A 21,249-nucleotide genomic window follows, 5' to 3' on the forward strand; every position below is an offset into this window, starting at 1 on the left:
CAGAATGTTTGGCAGAACTCATTCACCTGTGTTCACCGACCAGTTAGCTAAGGTCCAACACATACACCTGCTGTCTGTCCCACAGACACATCTTAAGACTCGTGGTGATTGTGCATTTGAGGCCATAGCACCAATCCTTTTGAATTCCCTCCAACCCCTGCTATGTTTCTCTAACTCTGTTTGATTATTGTTCTGGTCGTAACAGGATTTTAGGTCAGTCCATGAACGACTCATTCGTTCCTGTTTTGATGTAAAGCACTTTGAGACTTGTGTCTGTGAAAGTGCTAACAAAATAGGAAGTTTGGGAAGGACATGGATATGGATATTGTTTACCGTCTTCAGTAGCCATGTTTGAACATTCAAACATAAAACATCGAACAACACAAAACTGATAACTACTTCCTGTGTGTCGTTGGAGAGGGACTTTCAAAAGAGAACACACCACTCATTTAATGATGTGTTGCCAGTAAATGTGAAACTCCAACAAATCATTCAGAATTTGCACATTTTATCATTTCTCTCCCAGATACCAGTGGTGGCATAAAGCTTTTAACAAGTTTCCTGAAAGTATTGTTCTTGAGAATTCACGGTTTACTCAGCCTGTCTGATATTGAACCAAGCTGTTGTCTTTCCAGTCTGCCAAGCTTGTGACAGAAAGTTGTGAAGCGGTGTTCTGGGAACTCGGACACACAGATTGTGTATTTCGTGACACTGTGTCTCATGGCTTTGCTGTTGGCCTTGTTGATTTGATTGATTGAACTTTGAGCATCTTTCTTCATAGAACAAAGTGCAAAACAGGTCTGCTATTGATCAGACAGTGAGTAGTGGACCGAAAACAAATATAAAAAACATAGAGAATCACACTTTGTGAGTTTTCAGTGAGTGTTTGAAAAGGTCATAATAGTGCTGAAATGGTAAATGGACTGCATGTATTGAGTTTATTTTTTACCTTTACAGCTTGACAATTTACAAATCCTTTAACCTTGCATTACATTCACATGTCAATGTTCTATCTCTGTTTACATTTCGACAACCAGTGATTCAATTTGTTCCCGAAGTTATGAAGTGGTTCTCATGAAAACTCTAATATGACAGGTGCACAGCATGGGGCGTATGGAGATCTGAACACCCGCAGTTATTGGCACTTGCGTATGCTAACAAGCTCTTTTAAACATTTGTATGGACAAGAAAGAAACCTTTCGATCATTCTAGATGAAGACAGAAAGAAGACACAAGTGTCAGTAGAACATTGACACGTGTGTGTGTGTGTGTGTGTGAGCGTGTGAAATATTGGTCAGGGGGACAAAAAGATGAAGTTGCAAATGGTGTTTAAAGGCCAAAAATCACACAGCAAGTGCATGCAGGGTGTAACCGAAGCATGGAAGGAATGATTAGTTAAAGTGGGAAATTGCTTGGTCATACAGTAGTATAAGTGAAGTATTTCCTCCTGTGTGTGTTAAAGCAGCACTTCATATCATAAGCTCATTATATCTGAGCTATAAAGTGATTATGGGCTCCAGTAAGGCATTGTTCTGCTGTTGACAGGATTAAAGATGACTTTAGAGGGAGAGAGAGCGAGAGCCTGCCGCTGCTCTCTGCTTGAGTGTTTGCTCGCTTTGTATAAGCCAGCAGTGAAAGAGGCTGCACGCTTGACTGTTTGCCAGCTGCGACACACCCTCCCTCTATTCTTTTAAACATTCATCTCCCGCCTCTCCGTCTATCCATCCACATATCTGTCTGCTTTGTTCCTGTTTGAAAGCAGCATGAAGTGTCTGTTTTGTTTTGTTTTTTTTTCACAGACTTGTCATCACCTGGTGTACAATTGTTTCATTTCAAGGATTTTAAGGAAATCCTTCAGATACTAAAGGCAGTTAATCTCTCTTGTCAGCGAGGCATTGAGTGGAATCTGTGTCACTGGGAGTGTCTGCTGATTTCTTATTGGTAGAAAAATCGTCTGTATAAAAAAATAAAAGTGGAGGCTTTATACAACAACTTATATATAGCCTCCTTTAACCCTCTGTCGGCGAGTTTAACCATAGTTTCTATTAAGACTTTAACAAGAAGAACTGATAAAAAGTCACCATTAGGTATTTAGGTCACATCAAGCGCGTTACTTTATACTGTCTGAATGTTTACTTTCCCTGCATGCTCACATTCTAAGATTTCAGCATCTTTGTTTCTAAATGACTTTCCTATTCTCTTTGCAGAAGAAGTCTGGAGTTGTGAAGACCCAGGAGAAGAAGGAGCGGTGGAAGGAGAAAAAAGTAGCGAAGCGGCAGAAGGAAGACGAGGAGGTGGGTGAGGAAGAGGAGAATGTGCAGCCGGTGGTGGATCCGCTGGAGAACGGCTTCCTTCATCACGCCCAGCGGGAGCAGGAGAGGATGAACGAGAGGCTGCTGAAGAGGACGTACTCCAAGAAGAACAAAATGGTCAGTGTACATTTGTAAAAAAAAAAAAAAAGTATTGTCATTAATTGGCAAATGATAGAGATGTCTGCTTTGCATACCTTTCACATGAGGGCAGGGGAGCCAATCAGCTGCATAGGTACGACTTCTTTTTCTGTGATTGGTCAACTTGGTTATTTCCGCAGCTCTTCTTAAACGAAACTTATTCTTTTTTTCAATATCTCCTTTCCGTCCATGTGACAGCTGGTGCACATTTTTCTTTACAACAGAAAAGGAAACTTTTTCGAGAAAAAAAAAGAAGCCTCACACATCATGTCAGATGTGACTTGACTTCCTCCTTTGTCAGCAGGGACTTTGAACCTCACTGCTGAGGTTGTCATCACTTCAGTCTCCTATCAGCGCCCCATCAAAACCACATCTCAGTCTTCAGCACTGAAGGAAATCACTTTCTTTAAATCCTCAGACCCTTTGTGAGCAGTATCTGCTGAAGCCTGTCTTGTGAATCTGAGCCCATTTAGAGCTGTCTGATGATTGATATATATATATTTTTTTTTTTTCATTTAGAAAACAGCAGATCGGAATTATTTATTTTAGTTTTCATTATCTTTTTTTTTAAATATATCTATCTGATACAAATCTAGTTGTCTTTTAGGAAAGTTCAGGTCATGGGAAAAAGTATGGGTGTCCTTTTACTCACTCTTAGAGTATGTTTTAAGTTTTGATAGCAAGCCCTTTTAAATAGTAGCATTTGTTTTTTTCTCATGTGGTTGGTGTTCAGCTCTTCTTTACTGTCTGAGGGGACTTCATGTACACACTTTTTTCATTGTCTGAGCTCCCTGTGGTTCAGTTTGTGCCAATAATCGTAGCACCTTCTCCTTTGCATTTTTGTGTTCTGTGTTAATGTTAAGAATGTGTCTGTGAAGTTTGAGCTATGCACAGAACATTTCTTTAGATTTTGTTTCAACTGACAACTGCAGGTTTTTTTTTTTTTCCCCACACGGTTTTGCAGACTGCCACTGCCAGTCCTAAAGTGTGATCAAGCAATTACTGTTACTATGACTTCGACTATGTCTAATCGGGGATCAAAGCAGTGTTCCTCCCTCCCTGTTTATGCTCCATTTGTTTCGTTCCTCTTCTTATTTTATTTTTCTCAAAGAGAAGTCTTTGTGAAGCAAAAACAGCTGGCCAAAAATGACTTTCTAATCCCACCTACTACACGAGAACAGAGAAAAGACACATTGTTCTCAGCGTGAGAGCTGTTATGATCGAGTTCACACGGTAAGAATTCTGGTTTAGAGTTTAGATTATTATAATTTTGTTCCCCATCTTAGTAGAGTAACTTCATCTGCAACTTCATCTTAATATCTGTTTCTTTCTTCTTTCTTACAAATAATAAACCAATAAGAGCAATGTGTCACGTGTGGGAGAGTAAGTGAAATATCCTCAGACATCTGTAGAAAGCTAACATGATATGTCAATCCAACCAATGAGCCCTGTTAATACGAAAAGTGTTGCCAAAGTGCCAGCGTGATCCTGTTTCCCTTCATAACTGCCGAAGTGTTTTTTATGCTCGTTGATGCACGTAGAGGACTGCCAAAACCCCCAGCTTCAAGCACACCGCTGAGCCCACAGACTCTGAGACTGTCCTAGGGAGATAGCCCATCTATGTGTTAACAGTTTGTTTAAATGGGCGGATGTTTTTATGCTCCTGTCCGAGGCCAAGATCCACCATAGTGTTGTGGAGGATAAGAGGGGAAATGTAGTCAGGAAGCCAAACTAAATAATGAGGCTATGCAGCCCGGAGGCCTCCTCCACAGACAAAAATATCTCTCGCAGATAAGATTTCCTGAGGAAGTTAACATGGCTGAAAATGAGTTTGGCTGTGATATTTAGTTTGCTAAGAGACAGTTAGAAATTATGTATTTAGCTAATGCTCTTATCCAGAGTGCAAGTGCAATAGGGCTGCAATTACTGAGCCAGATCTACATTCCAGGCCAGATAATAACTCCTTATTATCAGCAAACTGCTGCTATCATGTGCAAACCTTGTAACTCCAGCCAGTCTGCACTTCATGTGTAGCAATAATTTCAAATGATAATTAGCAGCGAATGCTCGCAGAGAGATAGCAGAGAGCTAATGTCCTGTAGGCAGCTCAAGTATGAAAAGATGGCTTAATAAAGCGTACCTTCAGTATATGGGACACATACACAACGTTTATTGTGTTTGCCTTTAAAGAGCACACTCTGATATGACTGTAGTAATTATAGGTCATAAAACTTCAGTTGTCAGGGTCTTATGTTCCAGTGAACCATCAGAAAAAGTTCTCTTTAAAGAGAGCATCAGTGTACAGGAACTACCTGTCTATGGCGTGTTGGACTGGTTCTTGGTGTTGAGACTCCATGTATTGTTAAAGTGCCTTTAAATCATCTAAGTCCTGTGATTGTTAGGTAACTCACTCCCCCCGCTGGTTCCCCATTCCCTGCTGGTTCCCTTATGTTCTTCCTTTACCTTTACCTTTACAATCCCTTCCTCCCTCGTTGCACATGTTGCTTTCCTTAATCTCTGAGTCTGGGCTAAAGCGGGGTCTGAATGTCTGAGAACAAAGAGCTACAACCACTTTTAGCCTAGCCTTGGCTTTTTTTCTCTGCGTGCTGAGAACGCAAGTCTGCCTTCCAGACGCACTTAAATCTCATCAGTCCACGATGTTGTTTCGAGAGCGAACAATTACAGAGGGGTGTGCACACAGTGGGAAACGCAAAGTGTTATCCTTTGATAATTGCAGTGCGGATGAGACTCGTGACATGATCGGATTGCATTCGTGATTAATAATAGACAACACTATGAAAAATGAAAGACTAAAATCAGCGCCTTTTAAATAAACATTCACGGAGCCGGAGGAATCCTCTCTGCTCGTCGGATACTGTTCTCGCACACCTGTTTCTTGACACTCCACCTGACAGCTTCCTTAACATAATTCATAAGTCGCAACCAACAAAAAAAAAAAAAAAAAGGGAATGTTTGTTTTTATCACAGAAGAAAAGTGAGATTACAGTGCGAACAAAGCACCAGCTGCTGAGGGTTTGAGAGAGCCTGTGGGTGATCCTGCACCATGAAAACCTTCAGTGGGAGCCTGTGAAATATGGGATTGTTTTCATTTCCATTCATCCTCACAAATTCAGGCCCATGTCCTGGAGTTATTGTGTTATTAGACGGAGGTGTTGATAGATTTCACTATCGGTGAGCCCAGTCTCTCGGTTGAGTGCTCGCTCACTCACTCACTGCTGTTTACAAACCATCTGTTCTGGTGTGTTTATGCCTCAGTCAGTCCCTCCCAGTGTACATATAAAGGAATTGTTGCTGTGGTATTTTATTTTATTTTTTCTCAACAGCTCACAACGATCGCAGCACCAGCAGCAGTAAAAGTTAAACGACAAAACATTGTGTTTTTTTTTTTTTGTGGCTCTGGAGTGAATGCGTGGGAGCAAGTGCTTGGAGTATAAGAGCCGAGGAGAGAGCAGTTGATGAATATCTGTTCTCGCTCTATCCTGCACCCCTGTGATGTCTATATGCACCGGGTTTCAGATGGGACGATTCCGTGCATATAAAAACACATTAACTTCCAGATGATACTTGCTTCGACGTTTTCCGCCAGTGCGTCTGTTGGAATCGAACGCACAGACTTTCTTCTTAACTGTTTGGAAAAAGACAGCAGAGTGCACTCGTCAACTTACAGCAGGAGTTACAACATATTAAGACAGACCATAAGGGATGTCCTGATCAAGTGTTATTTCTGTGCCGTTGGTGCTTCCCTTCTCGTCAAAATTGTGTTTCATTCTGCGGTCCGTCTCTGGAGCGTGCTATAGCAGCTCCACTCCGCTCTGCTCCGTTCCAAATACCAAGCACCAAGTCTATTTTTCTCCACTGAGCCTGCTGCAAGCAGGTGTGACGCTCAACAGAAGAGATTGAACCATTGCAGCCTTTAGCCTAGTGGCTAGTGTGCTCGCCCCATGTACGGAGGCTCAAGTCCTCCAAGTGGGAGGAGCTGTGGCTCCTTTCCTGCATGTCATTCCCCGCTTTCATCTCTCCCTGATTTCTGACACTCTCCACGCTCTGATCTCTCAATAAAAGGCATAAACAGCCCCAAAATAACATTCAGAAAAAAATAAAATAAAAAATAGATCAACTTGGACATGAGGTCAGACAAGGAAACACATAGTACAGACTATACTCCATCACCTCACGTCAAACCGACCTGAGAAAGACTGAGCAACGTGTTGTTTTCACGTTGTTCTCTTTAATCCCGCGTGATCTTGTTGTTCTCCTGTGATCTTGTGAGCCCGTGTGGACAGCCCCTCATGGCTGCGTGTAGACCCGGTGGGGCAGGCTGCACGCTGTCAGATGGAGCAGAACCACGGCGGGCATAAATTACCTGGAAATTGCCAGCCAGCCCAGTCGCATTCTGCCATTTTTATGAATTATACAACTGAAAATCACATACATTTAGTATGACGGTGTTATTAATATAATTTCACCATCTGTGTGATTGACAACTACAGAGCTATCCTTTGTGTCGGAGAACAAACGCCTGCATTCAAGCTCTTCTCTCATCTTCTTTTTAAAGTAAGAAATAACAAATAACTTTTACTGCGGTGTAACCTTTTGTTAGCTAAAGGTTATTGCTCTTTTTAAGGAACCTTCTCGGTTGTTTTTTGTTGTCACTCTTTTGTGCATATTGCCTTACAGAATGACTCTTTTTGGCCTTTTGTGTAACGAGCTTTTGTTGCTGGCTGTTGCCGTTAAAGTGAAACGCCAAGCACAGCAGATGACAGCCAGACACAAGTGACTGTCACTTTCAGGGTGAAATGAAACAAGTGCACATAAATTAGGCCCATAACTAAAGAAGTGTTGCATTGTGTTGTGCTGTGATTTGTGGCCCGGGCTCTCACACACATGCTGCTTTACAGAAGTGGAACAGTGGTGACGAGTTTAGGCGGGAGTGTTGTGCAGCTGCTGTGCATAAAGGCTGTGCAAATAAACGTCGTGTGACAGTTCATGTTAAAAGAGGCTTTGCAATCCGACTCCAATACCTCAATCATATACCTCAATGTTTCCCCTTAATGACCACGCGACAAATCTCTGAGATTGGATTGAAGCTTGAATCAGATCGTCCCTACAAATCATTTGAACAGAATGAAGTTCTAGATCTGTGCACTTTTTAGGCTGCCCCTCACCCCAACCTGAAACTCAAGCGCACGTGGAGCAGTCCCTGCTTTGTCCTTCAGGCCGCCCTCCTCTCTCAAGGTGTCCTCGTGAGTCCTCCCCCCCCCCCATCCATAAATCTTCTTATGTTGCTGCCTCTCCAGTCAGCAGAGGCGTCCCCAGTGTACGTCGCACACTGTGATCCTCAGGCAAAGTGATGGGTTGGCCTCCTCGAGGCACCCTGGGACGCTGAAAGCTCACTTGAGGACATGCGCCGTGGCGTCAGAGCAGTGAGGGGGGGGGGGGGGGGGGGCACTTGATTTAATGAAAAGGTTCACAGGACCTTTAGAATGATCGAGTATAAAGCTAGTGTAACACTGAGTGTATGATGGGAGTGTTTTATTTGTTTTGCTTAGGTTCTACACTTGCTGTTGGAATAAGATACAGGCTGTGAATAATTAGAGGTTTGCATCTGACCTGTACATGATGATCCCTTTTTTATCTTTTTTCATAGTCTATAATCAGTTTCAGTTATCAATCATTCAAATATGGAACTCTGATTTGGTCTGATTTGATTTGGTAAAGTTCATTTGACTCTATGCAAATTGATTCTGGAATCACAAGGTTGTTTTTTTTTTTTTTTTTTTTTTCTTCGTCTGGAAGACAGTGGAAAAGGGAGGAATAATTGTATTATTTCAAAATACCATGTCTATGCATTTGTTACTTTCCATCACTTTGGCGATTTCAGATATTGCCTTTTCCTTCTTGTAAGCAACAAACGGTACCTTTAACTAGCAAGAAGGAAAGATGGAAAGCGTAAAAGGTCAACCCGAGTGTCTCGCAGGATGTGAACACAGTGTGCGGAACAAGTTATGAGAACAAGCAGCACAGCCTCAGTAAACCAGTTTATTAAGTTAAATCATGTAATAGACTACTTCATGTAACCTTTTTTAATGAACTCAGATCTCTAACGTCACGATGGGTTATAGATTCAGATCTCTACACTCTGATTAGTTCAACTTATTAGAATGAGCAGATATTTTCACGTCCCAAATATGCAAAACATCACATTTTCATGGTGTGTGTTATAAAAAAAGTTGAATCGAGAAATGAAATGATTATGAAACATTAGTATTTCTTAGCTCATTATTTTGTTTTTCAGTCCACTGATCGGCATAGAAACACAACTTCAAAGAAGACTGCTCTGTTACTCAACCTGAAGCTTCAAAACCACCACAAGGCAGAAACACACACCTCAAGGGCAAAGCATTATTAAATAATACCAGATAAATATCACACTGTTGTAATTGTCAGGTGATTTTCTACTAAGGCTTAAATCCATAAACCAATCTGTCAGTCTGACCTGGCTGTTGTTTCCATGCTTCACCCAGCAATCTCTAACATGTCTTTGACCTTCAATATGCTTCAAACGGGGGACATGAATAACACATAATGCTGACTCGCTCAAGCAACACCCTGAGAAGTCCACATACACATCCCCGCACCATCCCTGTCCATTAGTGCACTACCCTGACTGTAGCTGCACACACACACCCTTCAAACAATGTCACACAGAAAAACAGCTCTTGACACTTTTCTTTATCTCCCCCCCAACCCACCCCATCCCAAACCAGCCCCCTCACTATCAGGCACGCCTGTGGTCATGAAGCCTGCGTCCTGCATGCCCCTGTCGTGCTGGAGCTGCCTCTGGATTACTTTCCCTGCTGCATGCCTAGGTGTTTGTATATGCAGTAAGCCAGGCGGAGACAGATCAGATTAGCCGGGCATTAACAGTGCAGTGGAGCATAGTTCAGGGGCAGAGACACAGGAGCGCTGCTGCTGCTGCTGCTGCTGCTGCTGCTGCTGCTGCTGCTGCCCCTCGACACAGGAGCAGTGGTGACGGGCCTGTGATCACGATGACTGATAAAAGTATGCTGGTTGTTATCTGGATGGCAACAATCCTGAGCTGTGGCTACTCGATTCAGCCGGCGCCTCACGGACAATATCTCTCCTTTGATAACCCAAGGTGACCACGGTGAATCCTCTCCACCAGGGTCAGTTTGAGGAGGACGCTCAGCTGCAGGCTATCACTGTTGATAGAGATATTACAACAACCTTTTTTCCAATTTTAATTCCATTAATAATACATAGATTTAAGAATTGGCTGATATTGAGTAACCCTCAGATACCATTTGGAATTACAAATATATACCGTATTTTCCGCACAATAGGGCGCACTGGATTATAAAGCGCACTGTCAATGAATGGTCTATTTTCAAACTTTTTTCATATATAAAGCGCACCGGACTATAAGGCGCATTAAGCAAAACAAAACAGTCAGATAAATCAGTCAATCAAACTTTATTATACACATTCACAATAAACATTGTTCAAATGTTAATGAGCGTACCGTATTCACATTAACTCTTCTGTGTTCTGTTGTAACACGTAAAAAACACTGATGTCGTGACTGATAGCTTTGAGTTTTAAGTCCGCGTCGTCAGCGTGTCTCTTGAAAGGTGCCATTTTAGGGTACACACAAACTGTAACGTTATGGTGAAGCACGCGTGTATTACTCCGCGACGCTCCTTACTACGGTAGCCATAACAACCAGAATTACCATAATCCATATAAAAGGCGCACCGGATTATAAGGCGCACTGTCGTTTTTTGAGAAAATTAAAGGCTTTTAAGTGTGCCCTATAGTGCGGAAAATACGGTAATGTATGTCATTAGCACATAACTTTGACTCGAGACAAAAGCTTTGCTCACTAGCACTGTTGTTTATTTTCTTTAAGTGATTGTTTACCTGGAAACATTTCTTCTTTACAGACCTAAAACGGTTGTTGTCAGTGACAGCCACAGTCAGTTGTTTGCTCTGGAGGTTGCTATTTTGATAAAGAAAAAAATAACAGCAAATCCTTTTGGGGCCTAATAAATGATGTTATCAGATAAGCATAATGACTGGTTCACTTTCCTTTACTCAATACTGTGTCTAAGGCAGTATCAGAGGTATTTACAATACTGGTAAAAGTGTCAAACAACTCATATTGCTTATTTATTTGAAGTCAAAATCTGAGAGTATATTTTAAATCTTGACAGATTTTGCGGGATATGTTGACGAACCAAACAGCTCAATCATGTCGCGAATTCAGACTTCAAGTTACCAGATGAGGAAATGTTGCTTGTTTATGTTTACTACATTCTGCTTTCATGTTGTGGTTGTTGGGGGAGTTGAATCGCTATCGACTGTTGCACTATTAATGACACCAGCCTTGAGATTTGAAATCCTTCATGTAATTGCGTGGTTGGAAAGCCTGTAAGTGGCATTGCGAAAGAAAAAAAGGCCTTCACTCCTGTTCACCAGGTTAACAATGCAATTGAACAACGAGCATTAACAGATGAGTGGATAATGGTCGACGCTGCGGCTGTGTCTGCGGGCACACGGCACGTGCGGGGAGTATGTGCAGAGGAGGAAGATGAGACGAGTGGAGGAGCGTGACTTGTAATAGACCTTGACAGATCAATTAGTCAGCTGCTTGTAACATGTATGTATGTATGCATGATCACACTGCGGATAATTGTCCTTACCACATCAAAGACAAATCAGTGGATGAACACACGAGAGAGAATAAGTGGGGTAGAGTCATTCAAATAGGTTTCTAGTTAAAAACTTGACACGCTGATAGATTGATTGATTTGGTCAGTAATTCTCTGGAGATGTTATCTTTTTTTTTTTTTTTTTTTATAAATAAGAGGAATATCATCCTCTGCATTGTGATCATAGCCTGCAAATTAAGATGGACTAAGCCTCAGTGACTTCACCCCATTGGTTTCTGTAGGGGGCGCTTGAAGCCTGTGAATGAAGGTCGCCATATTAAAAAATGCTGTCTCAGCCTATCTGTGAGTCGACTTCACAACAGGCAAAACGCTGAGGCGGGCTTTAACCCTCCTGACAAACAGCGACACCCCGCCCACCTGTCAGTCAGATCAGCTACGCGCCTCATTTTGAAGAACTTTTCTCCTGCATACCATCTATCTATCTGTCATCTAAACAGAAACAAAGTTGCCCCTGGACAGTGTCCAGTGTCTCCCAATAGACATTAGATACTCAGGTTTGTCAGTGTCTCCAGCCAGCCTCAAGTGGACCCTCAACAAACAGCAGTATTTTGCGCTTCTGCATCAGCTTCATTATTAAACACCGGAGGTGGCCACTTTTGTTGTTCTTAACCCTGCGACAGCAAGCACACTTTCAGCTTAATGTTGTTTTCTGTCTTCACTGAGCATGAAGATGGTCATTGATCTTTTCTTCAGAATTGTACTCTTGAATTGAAAAACATAATGTTTCCTGTAAATCTAGCTCCAAGCTGTACAATGGATTTCAATCCAATCCAATCCAACTTTATTTAATTAAGCACTTTAAAACAACCACAGCTGACCAAAGTGCTGGACAATAAAACAAAAAGTTAAAAAAAGGCATAATACACAAAACAGAATAATTTAAAAGATATAAAAACATGGCTCATGGTATGCTGTAAAATAAGTAAAATACATAAAATAAATAAAATCATGAACCAGTTGAACCAGTAACCTTAACCTGACTACATTCAGGAAAAAAAGAAAACTGTTTGTCTTCAGATAATGACTGAAGTAAAATTGTACTTTTTCTAAATAGGGAATATTCTAGATTGCAACACTTTAAATGTACACCATTACTAAGATCAGTGTATTTGAGAATTAAATATTAAAGTGCTTCATTCATTTCACAGCTGACAAAGAAACTATAGAGGAATTTTAGGGTCTTGAGTTTTTTGAAAGATACTCGCATTTCCCCGTAGAGTAGAGTAAAAGAGGCAAATTAGAACAAGTGCAAAGGTAACACATATCACCATTATGAGTGATGCCTTTGTAGGTGATGAACACTTTCTAATTTTCTAATTTTCACGGGAAAAGAAATGGAACATAGCAGATAATTTGTCACAAGTTCAGCAGACTTTTATTCCCTTCGATATTTTTCCTGGATGAATAAGTGTCTGGGAGTGTGTACCTTTCTCTGAGTGTTTCCAGTTTCCTAAATGCCGTCTATTTTTACTCAGCAGACGGTCTGACCACAGTGAATTTAGTGTGAGGAGCCAAACTCGTCCCTGTGGGTTTCCACCATGGCTGGTGCTGTTTACTATGTCCGGGATGGCAGGGGAAGGCTGGGAAAGGACGCGGGAACAGTCCCACCGGTGTTGAAATGGAAGTTGGGGTGGGTGTAGAGGAATTTGATGTCCAGTCCCAGGAGGCGGTTTGGAGTTTGAACTCGGTCCGGGAATGAACTGGCTCCAGATGGTGGTTTGGAGAGTTTGTAATCACAGAGGTAGCAGATATCCCTGTTAGGTAATGGCTGTTCTTAATAATGGACTAAAGATCCACAGATTGACAGATTGCTGCACTGAATGATCCCTTTTTTTTAACCCAAAAACGAGATTATTAATGCACCTACTCTTAAACCAATCTTAAACCAGAATCTTAAACCAGAATCCCAAGAGAACACAAGACAATTTCCGTCCGGGAATGTTAGGTGCTGTCAGGATTTCTCCTAAAGATCCATCAGCCTGCTTCTCCCCAAGGGTGAGACCTCCAAATCCCCTTAGACAAGGAGGGAGAGCTCGAGAGAGACGGGTGGAAATAGGGAGAGACTGAAATAGAAGTGGAAATAGAGGGAGGAGAATGACAAAGAAGGGTCGAACTCAGAGAGCCCCCCCCCCCTGCGCCCGCTGTGCTTAGCCAGGTGAATATTGCATGGGACAGTGCACAGTGATTAATGTCAGGCCATGTAAGGTGCTTGGCCGGGCTGCTGCTCTTCAGGTCTGTCCACACGCACACTCGCACACACACCCCATCACTTTTAACAAGCCACAGTCATTGAGATACAGCAGGGCTACTTCAGAGCAACCACTCTGGGGACAATTAGGTCTGGGAACATTAAATTAGCAGGGATCTAAAGTCATGCTCTGCTGGAGCTGGGGCTATTGCATACTGGGATTGGACAAGGTAACAGTAGCAAGGATAAACTTCTCCTGGATGTACTGTGTTTACCATATACTATCCTATATACTATCTAATGTTGTCCTAAAACAAGGAGCATCTTTTAAAGTCGTTTTCTGTTTTGCATTCTCATTGAGTTGCAGAATATTTTACATTGCAGTCATTAGGTTTCAGGCTCAGAGGGAGAGGGTTAGTGGTAATAAATTTGTCAGGACATTATTTCTTTGTGCTCGGCAGCTGGCTAGTTGTGATTGCTTTCTTTCTTTATGTAATTTATTAACGTGGGACCTCCCTGGCTCCATCATATTCTCTTTCACATCTAGCAGAGAATCTGTAACTATAGCAACAGATGTGTTGCCCCTGGTAGATGTTTAACTAGAGCAGACAGCAGGGAGAGGCACTTTATTACACCTCCTGCTTTATGAATTACACTATCACTGTGGTTTATATTACAGTAATGTTTAGGGAGCAGTTTCAGAAATGTGTGCGCCAGGAAACCTTGGGCGTCTCTGGTCATATTCCTCCTGCAAGAGTTTTTTTTTTTTTTTTTTCTTCAAAGTGCAAGTCATGAGCTGCTGATGATGTGAAGTGAGAGGTATTGTGAAAATGTGTTTATCAAAGAGGACATTCACACAGGTCTGAACCAGATGTAAACAGAAAGAATAGCGCAAAGAGCAGCTGGCTGAGCTGGAGCTGTGAGAGGATGCGCAGTCTGTACAACAGTGTCAACATCTCTTTGAGCCACAGTCTTTTGTTAATCTATGTTTGACTTGCATATTAGGAAACATTGCATGATAGAGTGAGAGTTTGTCAGATGGTCACTTAATCTCAAATCAGCCTGTAATGCTTCCCCAATGAATTTAAACACCAACCACTCCTCGGATTGCAGTTGTCGATCATACACCATTTTTGTATTCTGAATTTAGATTATAATTTGTGATTGTCCTATTAGTTTTGTTTAAGAAAGAAATGTGTTTTCTTTTAAGTGACACCATGCGGTCATTATAATAGCATGGCTATTTGTACAGATTGTATTGATAAGCATTCTGTAGGTGGCATTGTCGTTCTTCACTCAGCCAAACTTCCTGTTTACCAGAGACATCTTTCCCAGAAACACCAAAAGCAAGGCAGCAGGTGTCTGCGGAGGGAAAAGCTTCACCAATCGTGTTGACTCACGTTTGCAGAGGAGTATTTACTGACATGGACACGCATCCAAGAAAACCTGTTTCAGTGTTTCATTCAAGACTCGCAGAGACATGGTGAGCTGCACACGGCATCCTGTATGTTAGATTCATGTGTAACTACACAAGTTTCTCTGTGGATTTGCTCATTTTCAAAACTATATAGAGGAATAAAAACTTTGGAACAAACTAAATCTTTGGGGGTTTTTTAAGCTCAACCATGAAAACGGTAACTATGCTGACTCACAGCACAACTGACTTTTTAAACAGCCCTATGCCGTTTACAATCCGGTAAGTTGGTAAATACAAGATGCAAGGCTATAACTGCACGGTGTGGTGTCAGGTTTCCTTGCTACCTCAGGGTCTGCAGCCATCAGGTCCTGTGTCACAGAGCAGGCTTTAAGTAGGAAGGGATCTGGTGTTTGTAAGGCAGAATGGAAGTGGGTGGCAGCCCTGAGCCTTTACAGAGAAGAAAAGCCTCTTGTAGTTGTGAGAGCTCTTTTGTATTGAGGCTGTGTGTTTTGACAGGCCTGAGAGGGGATAAGACAATAGAGAGGTCAGGCTGTATCCTGATGCGTTCCTGCAGTCAGCCTCTGTGCTCTACTCGTATTGTTCTCCTCCGTCATTTACAAAATGCCTCATTCTCTCCTTGTCACAGTTGCATCAATTTGTTTCAGTTAATTAGCGCTTCAATTAGCAGCTATTTAATTAGATGCCGTTGTATTGTTGCTGGGCTTGAAGAATGTGTTTCAGCATGTGTGTTCCAACATGTAGTGCATCTCATTTGCATGCTTCTGTCATGACTCCAAATGGGTTTGTGTGTGCACGGTGCATTTCTGTGTATTGAAGCATACGGTCGTGTGTGTGTGTGTGTGTGTGTGTGTGTGTGTGTGTGTGTGTGTATATTTTCGTATCTGTATAAGTGTGTTGACAAGACAAAGTGTTTGCCTTTCTGGCGCTGTCTAAGAGTTTAAATATCTAAGTGTCATCTTTGCCACTTCAGCTGATCAGGATCTCTACATAAATGGGGTCTGCTACGGCCCCTGCCCCCTGTTTTCATAGCCCTGTGGCCTTGGGGGGGTTGACGACTAGCAAAGCAGACAGAATAAATAGGATTAGTAGTGTCACTGAGACAGATGTGATCTTTGCAGCCACAGCTTCTCTTTTTCGTTTTTTCGTTTTTTTTCCCATGATGCAACACTGACCCCTGCTGCATATGAGCGTCATTGCACCCACATGCAAAAGGAAGAGGTAGATGAAGCTGCGTTAACCCTTTCCCAGATTTCATCTCATCGTCCATTGGGGGTCACTGTTCCCATTTGAAAAGATGAAGGGACGCCTCTCTTCTGCTCTTTCTCCCATTTTCACTGCCTGATGTGAAGTATGTGAGGGTTTGCAAGGCTGAGCCCAGGCAGTGGATCGTCTCCAGGTTCCATTAACATGTTTCCTGCAGCGTCTTGTAATGGATGCTTAATGTGGCTTCAAAATATTGTCATGAAAACAGCATCGTGGAGATAATGAAATGCTGCTGGACGAGCAAAAACCATGTGCGGGCTGTATTTGCCAGCACCGTCGCTCATATAAGCTCATTAAAACAGCACATAGCTCTACTAAACAAGGTCAAATGTACCCATGAAGCATTAGTCAGACATCTTGCTGAAGCTTATACAATAATTAGCATATCACTGGCGAATGGTGAGTTGCTTAAACAGGCTGTATTCGACATATTCAGCCCTCAGAATGAGACCGCATGTTTTAATGGATTGTGATTTAGGGGATATTGTTCAGACTTATTTGCCTTGGAGCAGGCAGCATGTGTTTGGTTCCTTTTTCCCCTCCTTTAAAGGCCATTCACACAGTAGCAATTGAACCAAGGGCTATAATTGTGTTTTCATGTACTATAGATCCTGTCATTAGGCCCCTGGGTCTGCAGGCAGTTATATGATGACAGCTGACAAGAGGGTGCGGCTCCTTTGAGGGGAGTTTGGGGGGGGGGTTACATGCACAAAAGCCTCAATTACTTCCTGGACAGTCCCCAGAGCTCAGTGGTTGGAGTGTGTATGTAAAATTATGTGGGAGAGGCCATTTGCAAAACAAAGACAGGGGAGGGAGGGAGGGGTGGAAGACTGATTGCTTTTGCACAATAGAACATGTACACCCTGGGGCTGGTGGGGGGGGGGGGGGGGGGGTTGAAGTGGCAGACTGGGGGTTTGACACGCCCACCAGCAGTCCCTGGTGAGCTGGATCCAGATGGGGGTGTGGTTCTTGTGGTTGACCCCATGGAGAGAAGAGGGTCAGGGTTCGTCCCCTGGCCCCAGAGGGGTGGAGATTGCCCGATGGAAGGAATCCTCAGTAGGTATCGGTGTAAAGTGCCAAGCATGATCAATGATATGATGTCACATGTGCATCCATTTTTTATCCATGACTTTTCTGTAATGTAGATACATGGCATGATATATCTAATCTTGATAAGTATTACAGGAAAATTGAATTTTTCAAGGCTTGATAATGAATATGTCTTATGTGTTGCGATGTCTCTCCAGAGCTAAACCACTGAGAATAAGGGAAAAGAGTCGTTCAAATGTGTTTTCACTTAATTAGATGGCACACAGCAGGAAAAATCAGGGACTAATTAGAAGGCGTGATATGTGATTGATGTCAAAGGCCAGGCTCGAGCTGTGACACTGCGCTGTAGACACGACAACATCACCAATTAGCAGAGTGTCATTGCAATACTGATTGGATAATATCTAAGCAGTGCAGCGAGCTGCGAGCACGTTCTGCAGGGTCACAAGGCTGAATTAGCCTGGTCGCTCTTGGTTTAATTAATGAGCCGGTGATGGTAGTGTAATTGCTCTTCAAAGCAGAGTCCCCTCTGACACTGTTGCTGATCAGCGCTGTACACATCAGTGTCACTTTGAATGCCCAGGTCTGCTACCCTCGCTCTCATCTCCACGAGCCGCCCCCAATCCTGGCTCATGACCTCCACCACTGTCACAGTCGCAGAGGGATACATACCACTTGTACTGAAATGCATGAAATATTTAGCAGCAATTTCCCCCCTGTTTGCAATAATACCTTGAAATGTTAATGCGCTTCCGCTGCTTGTTTTAAGATGATGGCATCCCATGGTGCTGCTGTTTGGACTAAAGCGGTACATGGGACTCGATGCTCAAGCTGCAGTCAGTGTGAAAGTAATGTGCTTCTCTGGAGAATTGCCATAGCCAAGCTTTCAGGTCAACAGACGAGGGTTAGTCTAAGGGCTAGTGACCGACACTGATTGACACACACACACACGCACACACACTTAAGTCTCTTCATATGACTTGCACATATGATGCACATAGTTAAACAAACATGTACATGTTAGTTTACACACTTGTAGTTAAGCACATGCATTAAGATCTGAATGCATAGATGCACACAATCATTTTTGGTCACATGCACACACATATCATTATCTCAGATATAGATTTTCATTAGATTCACAATAGTTGGCATGTTGACAGTTTCGCCAGAGTCCATGATTCTGTATGTGTCTATTATGGAAGGATTACACAAGCCCGGGGTATATACAGTGACAGGCCATGATCTGATATCGGTCGCTATTAGTCTGGCCTCACCCACTAGGTGCCTCTTCAACCTTATCCTGCCAGAGACATTCTGATGTTATCAGGACCGATGATGCCTCCATCACCTATTACAGCCTGTGGATTAGTGAACTTGCCACAGGCTGTTCTGTGGTATGGAAGCTTTGCAGTGTGTCTTTAAAAGCTGACTCGTCTGTGAAAATAATGCTCTCATAAGGAAAAAAGTTCAGGTACTGAGGTTATAACATATATCAGTAAATCACGTTTAGTTTGGTTGTGTTGTGTTTTGTCAGCTAGAAGAACAGGAAACACACCAAAACACACCCTTTTTCAGATTTTCTTTCCACTTGCAGTCAGATTCAGTGAGCCTTTCAGTGGAAAACACACTTGACTGCCCAGTTTCTCCATGTGCCTTTGCCCTTCAGACCTGACAGCAAGGCATTAAATATTAGTGGCGTTTTACGGTGGGTTTGTAACATGGTTATTCCAGTCAGTGGGCTTGCCCTCCCAATGTCTGTGCCCATTGTGGGGCTTTGGTTTGACAGCACTGTAGCAAAAAAGCTTTCCTGAGGGAGGCCAACCTGGCTGAGAGCTTTTGACAGTGAATGCACACACCTTTAATGTATACTGTGGAAATGTTAGCATGAGTGGGCTCATAAAATGTCATACTATATACTGAAAAAATGTACCTGTACAGTCTGAGAAAAGATGACAAAGGAAAAATGAGCATAACGGTACTGTACATTTAACCAACATGCTGTATACATGCAGAAGCACCTGTCACATATACCACACAGAATATACAGGACATGGGCTTGGTAAGTCAATAAGTAAAGAATACAATTCTATTCAGTTTAGTGCAACATAATTCCATTGCTGGCTGGTTGGTAATTTGCCAGGGGAAGTATGTATGACGAAGAAATGTATGTTTAATTTTATGATTATTGTAATATATTGCCTGACTTTCATTTCAGCCTTTCCATCTACCCATTACATACTTATATATATTTTTTATTTTTTGTAGAATAGACTGAACTTGTTACAATAGGCAGGCAGTGACAGATTCCCGTCTTTAGAGTTGGGTTATTGGAGTTATTTTGTGGTCACCAATCCTGGCCATATTCAGGCATGTTCATCCAGAGGGCTTTGCTGGTGGAGAGCTGCCATTAGTCTATAATAAAGTTGTTGGTTTTTTTTGTGGTTTTTTTTCAATTAACACCAATGATGGAGCAAGAATGGGCAGGATGAGGAGGGGGCAGCTGGGGTATTAGTTAGCTATTCAGCAAGGATCTCTTGCATGTCTTGCCACATGACAAACTCACTGACATGTCTGGCCTTTGGGTGGCGCAGAGGGGTTTGTTGAAGCAAATGACAGTGACCTCCCGTGTGCCCTGCTCCCCCGCCGCCTCCTGGTGGAATTGATTAGGCATAATTGGAGGGAGACAGAAGCTGAGGCAAGTGGCTCTAAATAAATTTGGGTAGTGTTAATTGCAGATTTCGCTGTCTCTGTGTGTGGCAGTGTGAGTGGTAGAGAAACACTTAGGCACCGGCTGACAATAGAGGATTAATTGGACTCCTCCAATGAACATAATTAGACTGATTGTTGTGAGAGATAAAGCAAAGGTTTTATGAGTGCAGCAGCACTGTCAGCCTCCTCATTCCTTCCAATTCCTCTTCTGTGGCAGGTCTCCTGTACAAAGTCAATGCTATTTTTTCCTCTTTTAGCTGTAAGGGAGTTTGAATCCCTGCTTAAAGGAAAGGAGTGGCTCACAGGTTCATGGTTACTGCGCCTTACAGTGATAACTGATATCTAAAGGGAAACAGTCCAATCCTCAGTCTCTGCTGCAGTATAGCCCCTGCATCCATGGTTCATGATTCCATCAGTTATTTGCCTTTTATTGGTCATAAATACAAAGAGCAAGAGAGACCTCTGCCGGATGAGTGAGCTACTGTACCATTCATCTCAAAGATGAGAGGGAATCTTAGCAACAATCCAGACCATACATATCCAAGTGCAGCTGGGTTCATTCCTGCTCCAAGTGGAAATGATTTGGGAGCCTCAGAGCATTACTCAGCCTTGGCCAGGACCATAGTCATTAACAACAGCAGGGACTTGTGGAACTTCAGTATCACTCAGGGTCCTTTCACCACCCAGGAAATTCTCTGAGCTGGAGTTTGGCTATATGGATCTCTGACTGCGTCCTCTTGGATGGGGCCCAGGTCTGAAACAGAGAGTAGGTCTCAATAGACTGCTTCAAAGGAAAGGCAGAAAGAGAAGAGCAGTACACTTGACAAGATTCATCAGCTGGGGTTAACCACAAGCGGCTGCATGCTAGCTGCTACTATAAATACAAACTGGGAAGATAAAATGAAGAACAGCAAATGGAGGAATCAAAGAGCTTGTCAGAGGCTTTCAGAGTCAATACCTCACACACACACAAGGCAGGAGTTACAGGAAAAATTACAGGTGATGAAAGATGGTCCTGAAACTGAAAGGCAGACTTAAATTCTTTCGAAAGTTTGATTAGTTGGCCAGTATTCAAAATGAATGTTAAATATTTGGATTGTACTATTCACAGAACATGAACATGATTACAACCACATTTGACTTCTTTACTTACTTTTAGACTGAGTTTATAGTGAGCCAATGCAGTTGTTAATGCAGTTGATTAAATAGATATTATATTTTCTTTCTGCCCCTTCTGTCAAATTATCAGTCTTTTGTAATTACCATTTACTTAATGATCTTTGATTAAACCATCTGTTTTGCTATCTTTGACAATATATGTTGATGTTAACTCAGAGCGATTTTCAAAGAATTATCTATCAAATGTCTTTTATT

The 21,249-nt window shown here is 42.4% G+C and overlaps 1 protein-coding gene across 11 annotated transcripts in view; it reads left to right on the forward strand.

The window, feature by feature from the left end:
* Window positions 1–21,249, forward strand: part of fbrsl1 (fibrosin-like 1) — a 286,413-nt gene that overhangs the window by 88,338 nt on the left and 176,826 nt on the right. For all 11 annotated transcript variants that reach the window (XM_079351337.1, XM_079351327.1, XM_079351336.1 and 8 more), the window contains exon 2: window positions 2,208–2,429. In XM_079351337.1, the coding sequence (XP_079207463.1) occupies window positions 2,208–2,429 (222 nt within the window). The remainder of the gene's footprint in view (window positions 1–2,207; window positions 2,430–21,249) is intronic.

Source organism: Symphodus melops, assembly GCF_947650265.1.
Source record: "Symphodus melops genome assembly, chromosome: 1".
NCBI classification, from domain to species: domain Eukaryota; kingdom Metazoa; phylum Chordata; class Actinopteri; order Labriformes; family Labridae; genus Symphodus; species Symphodus melops.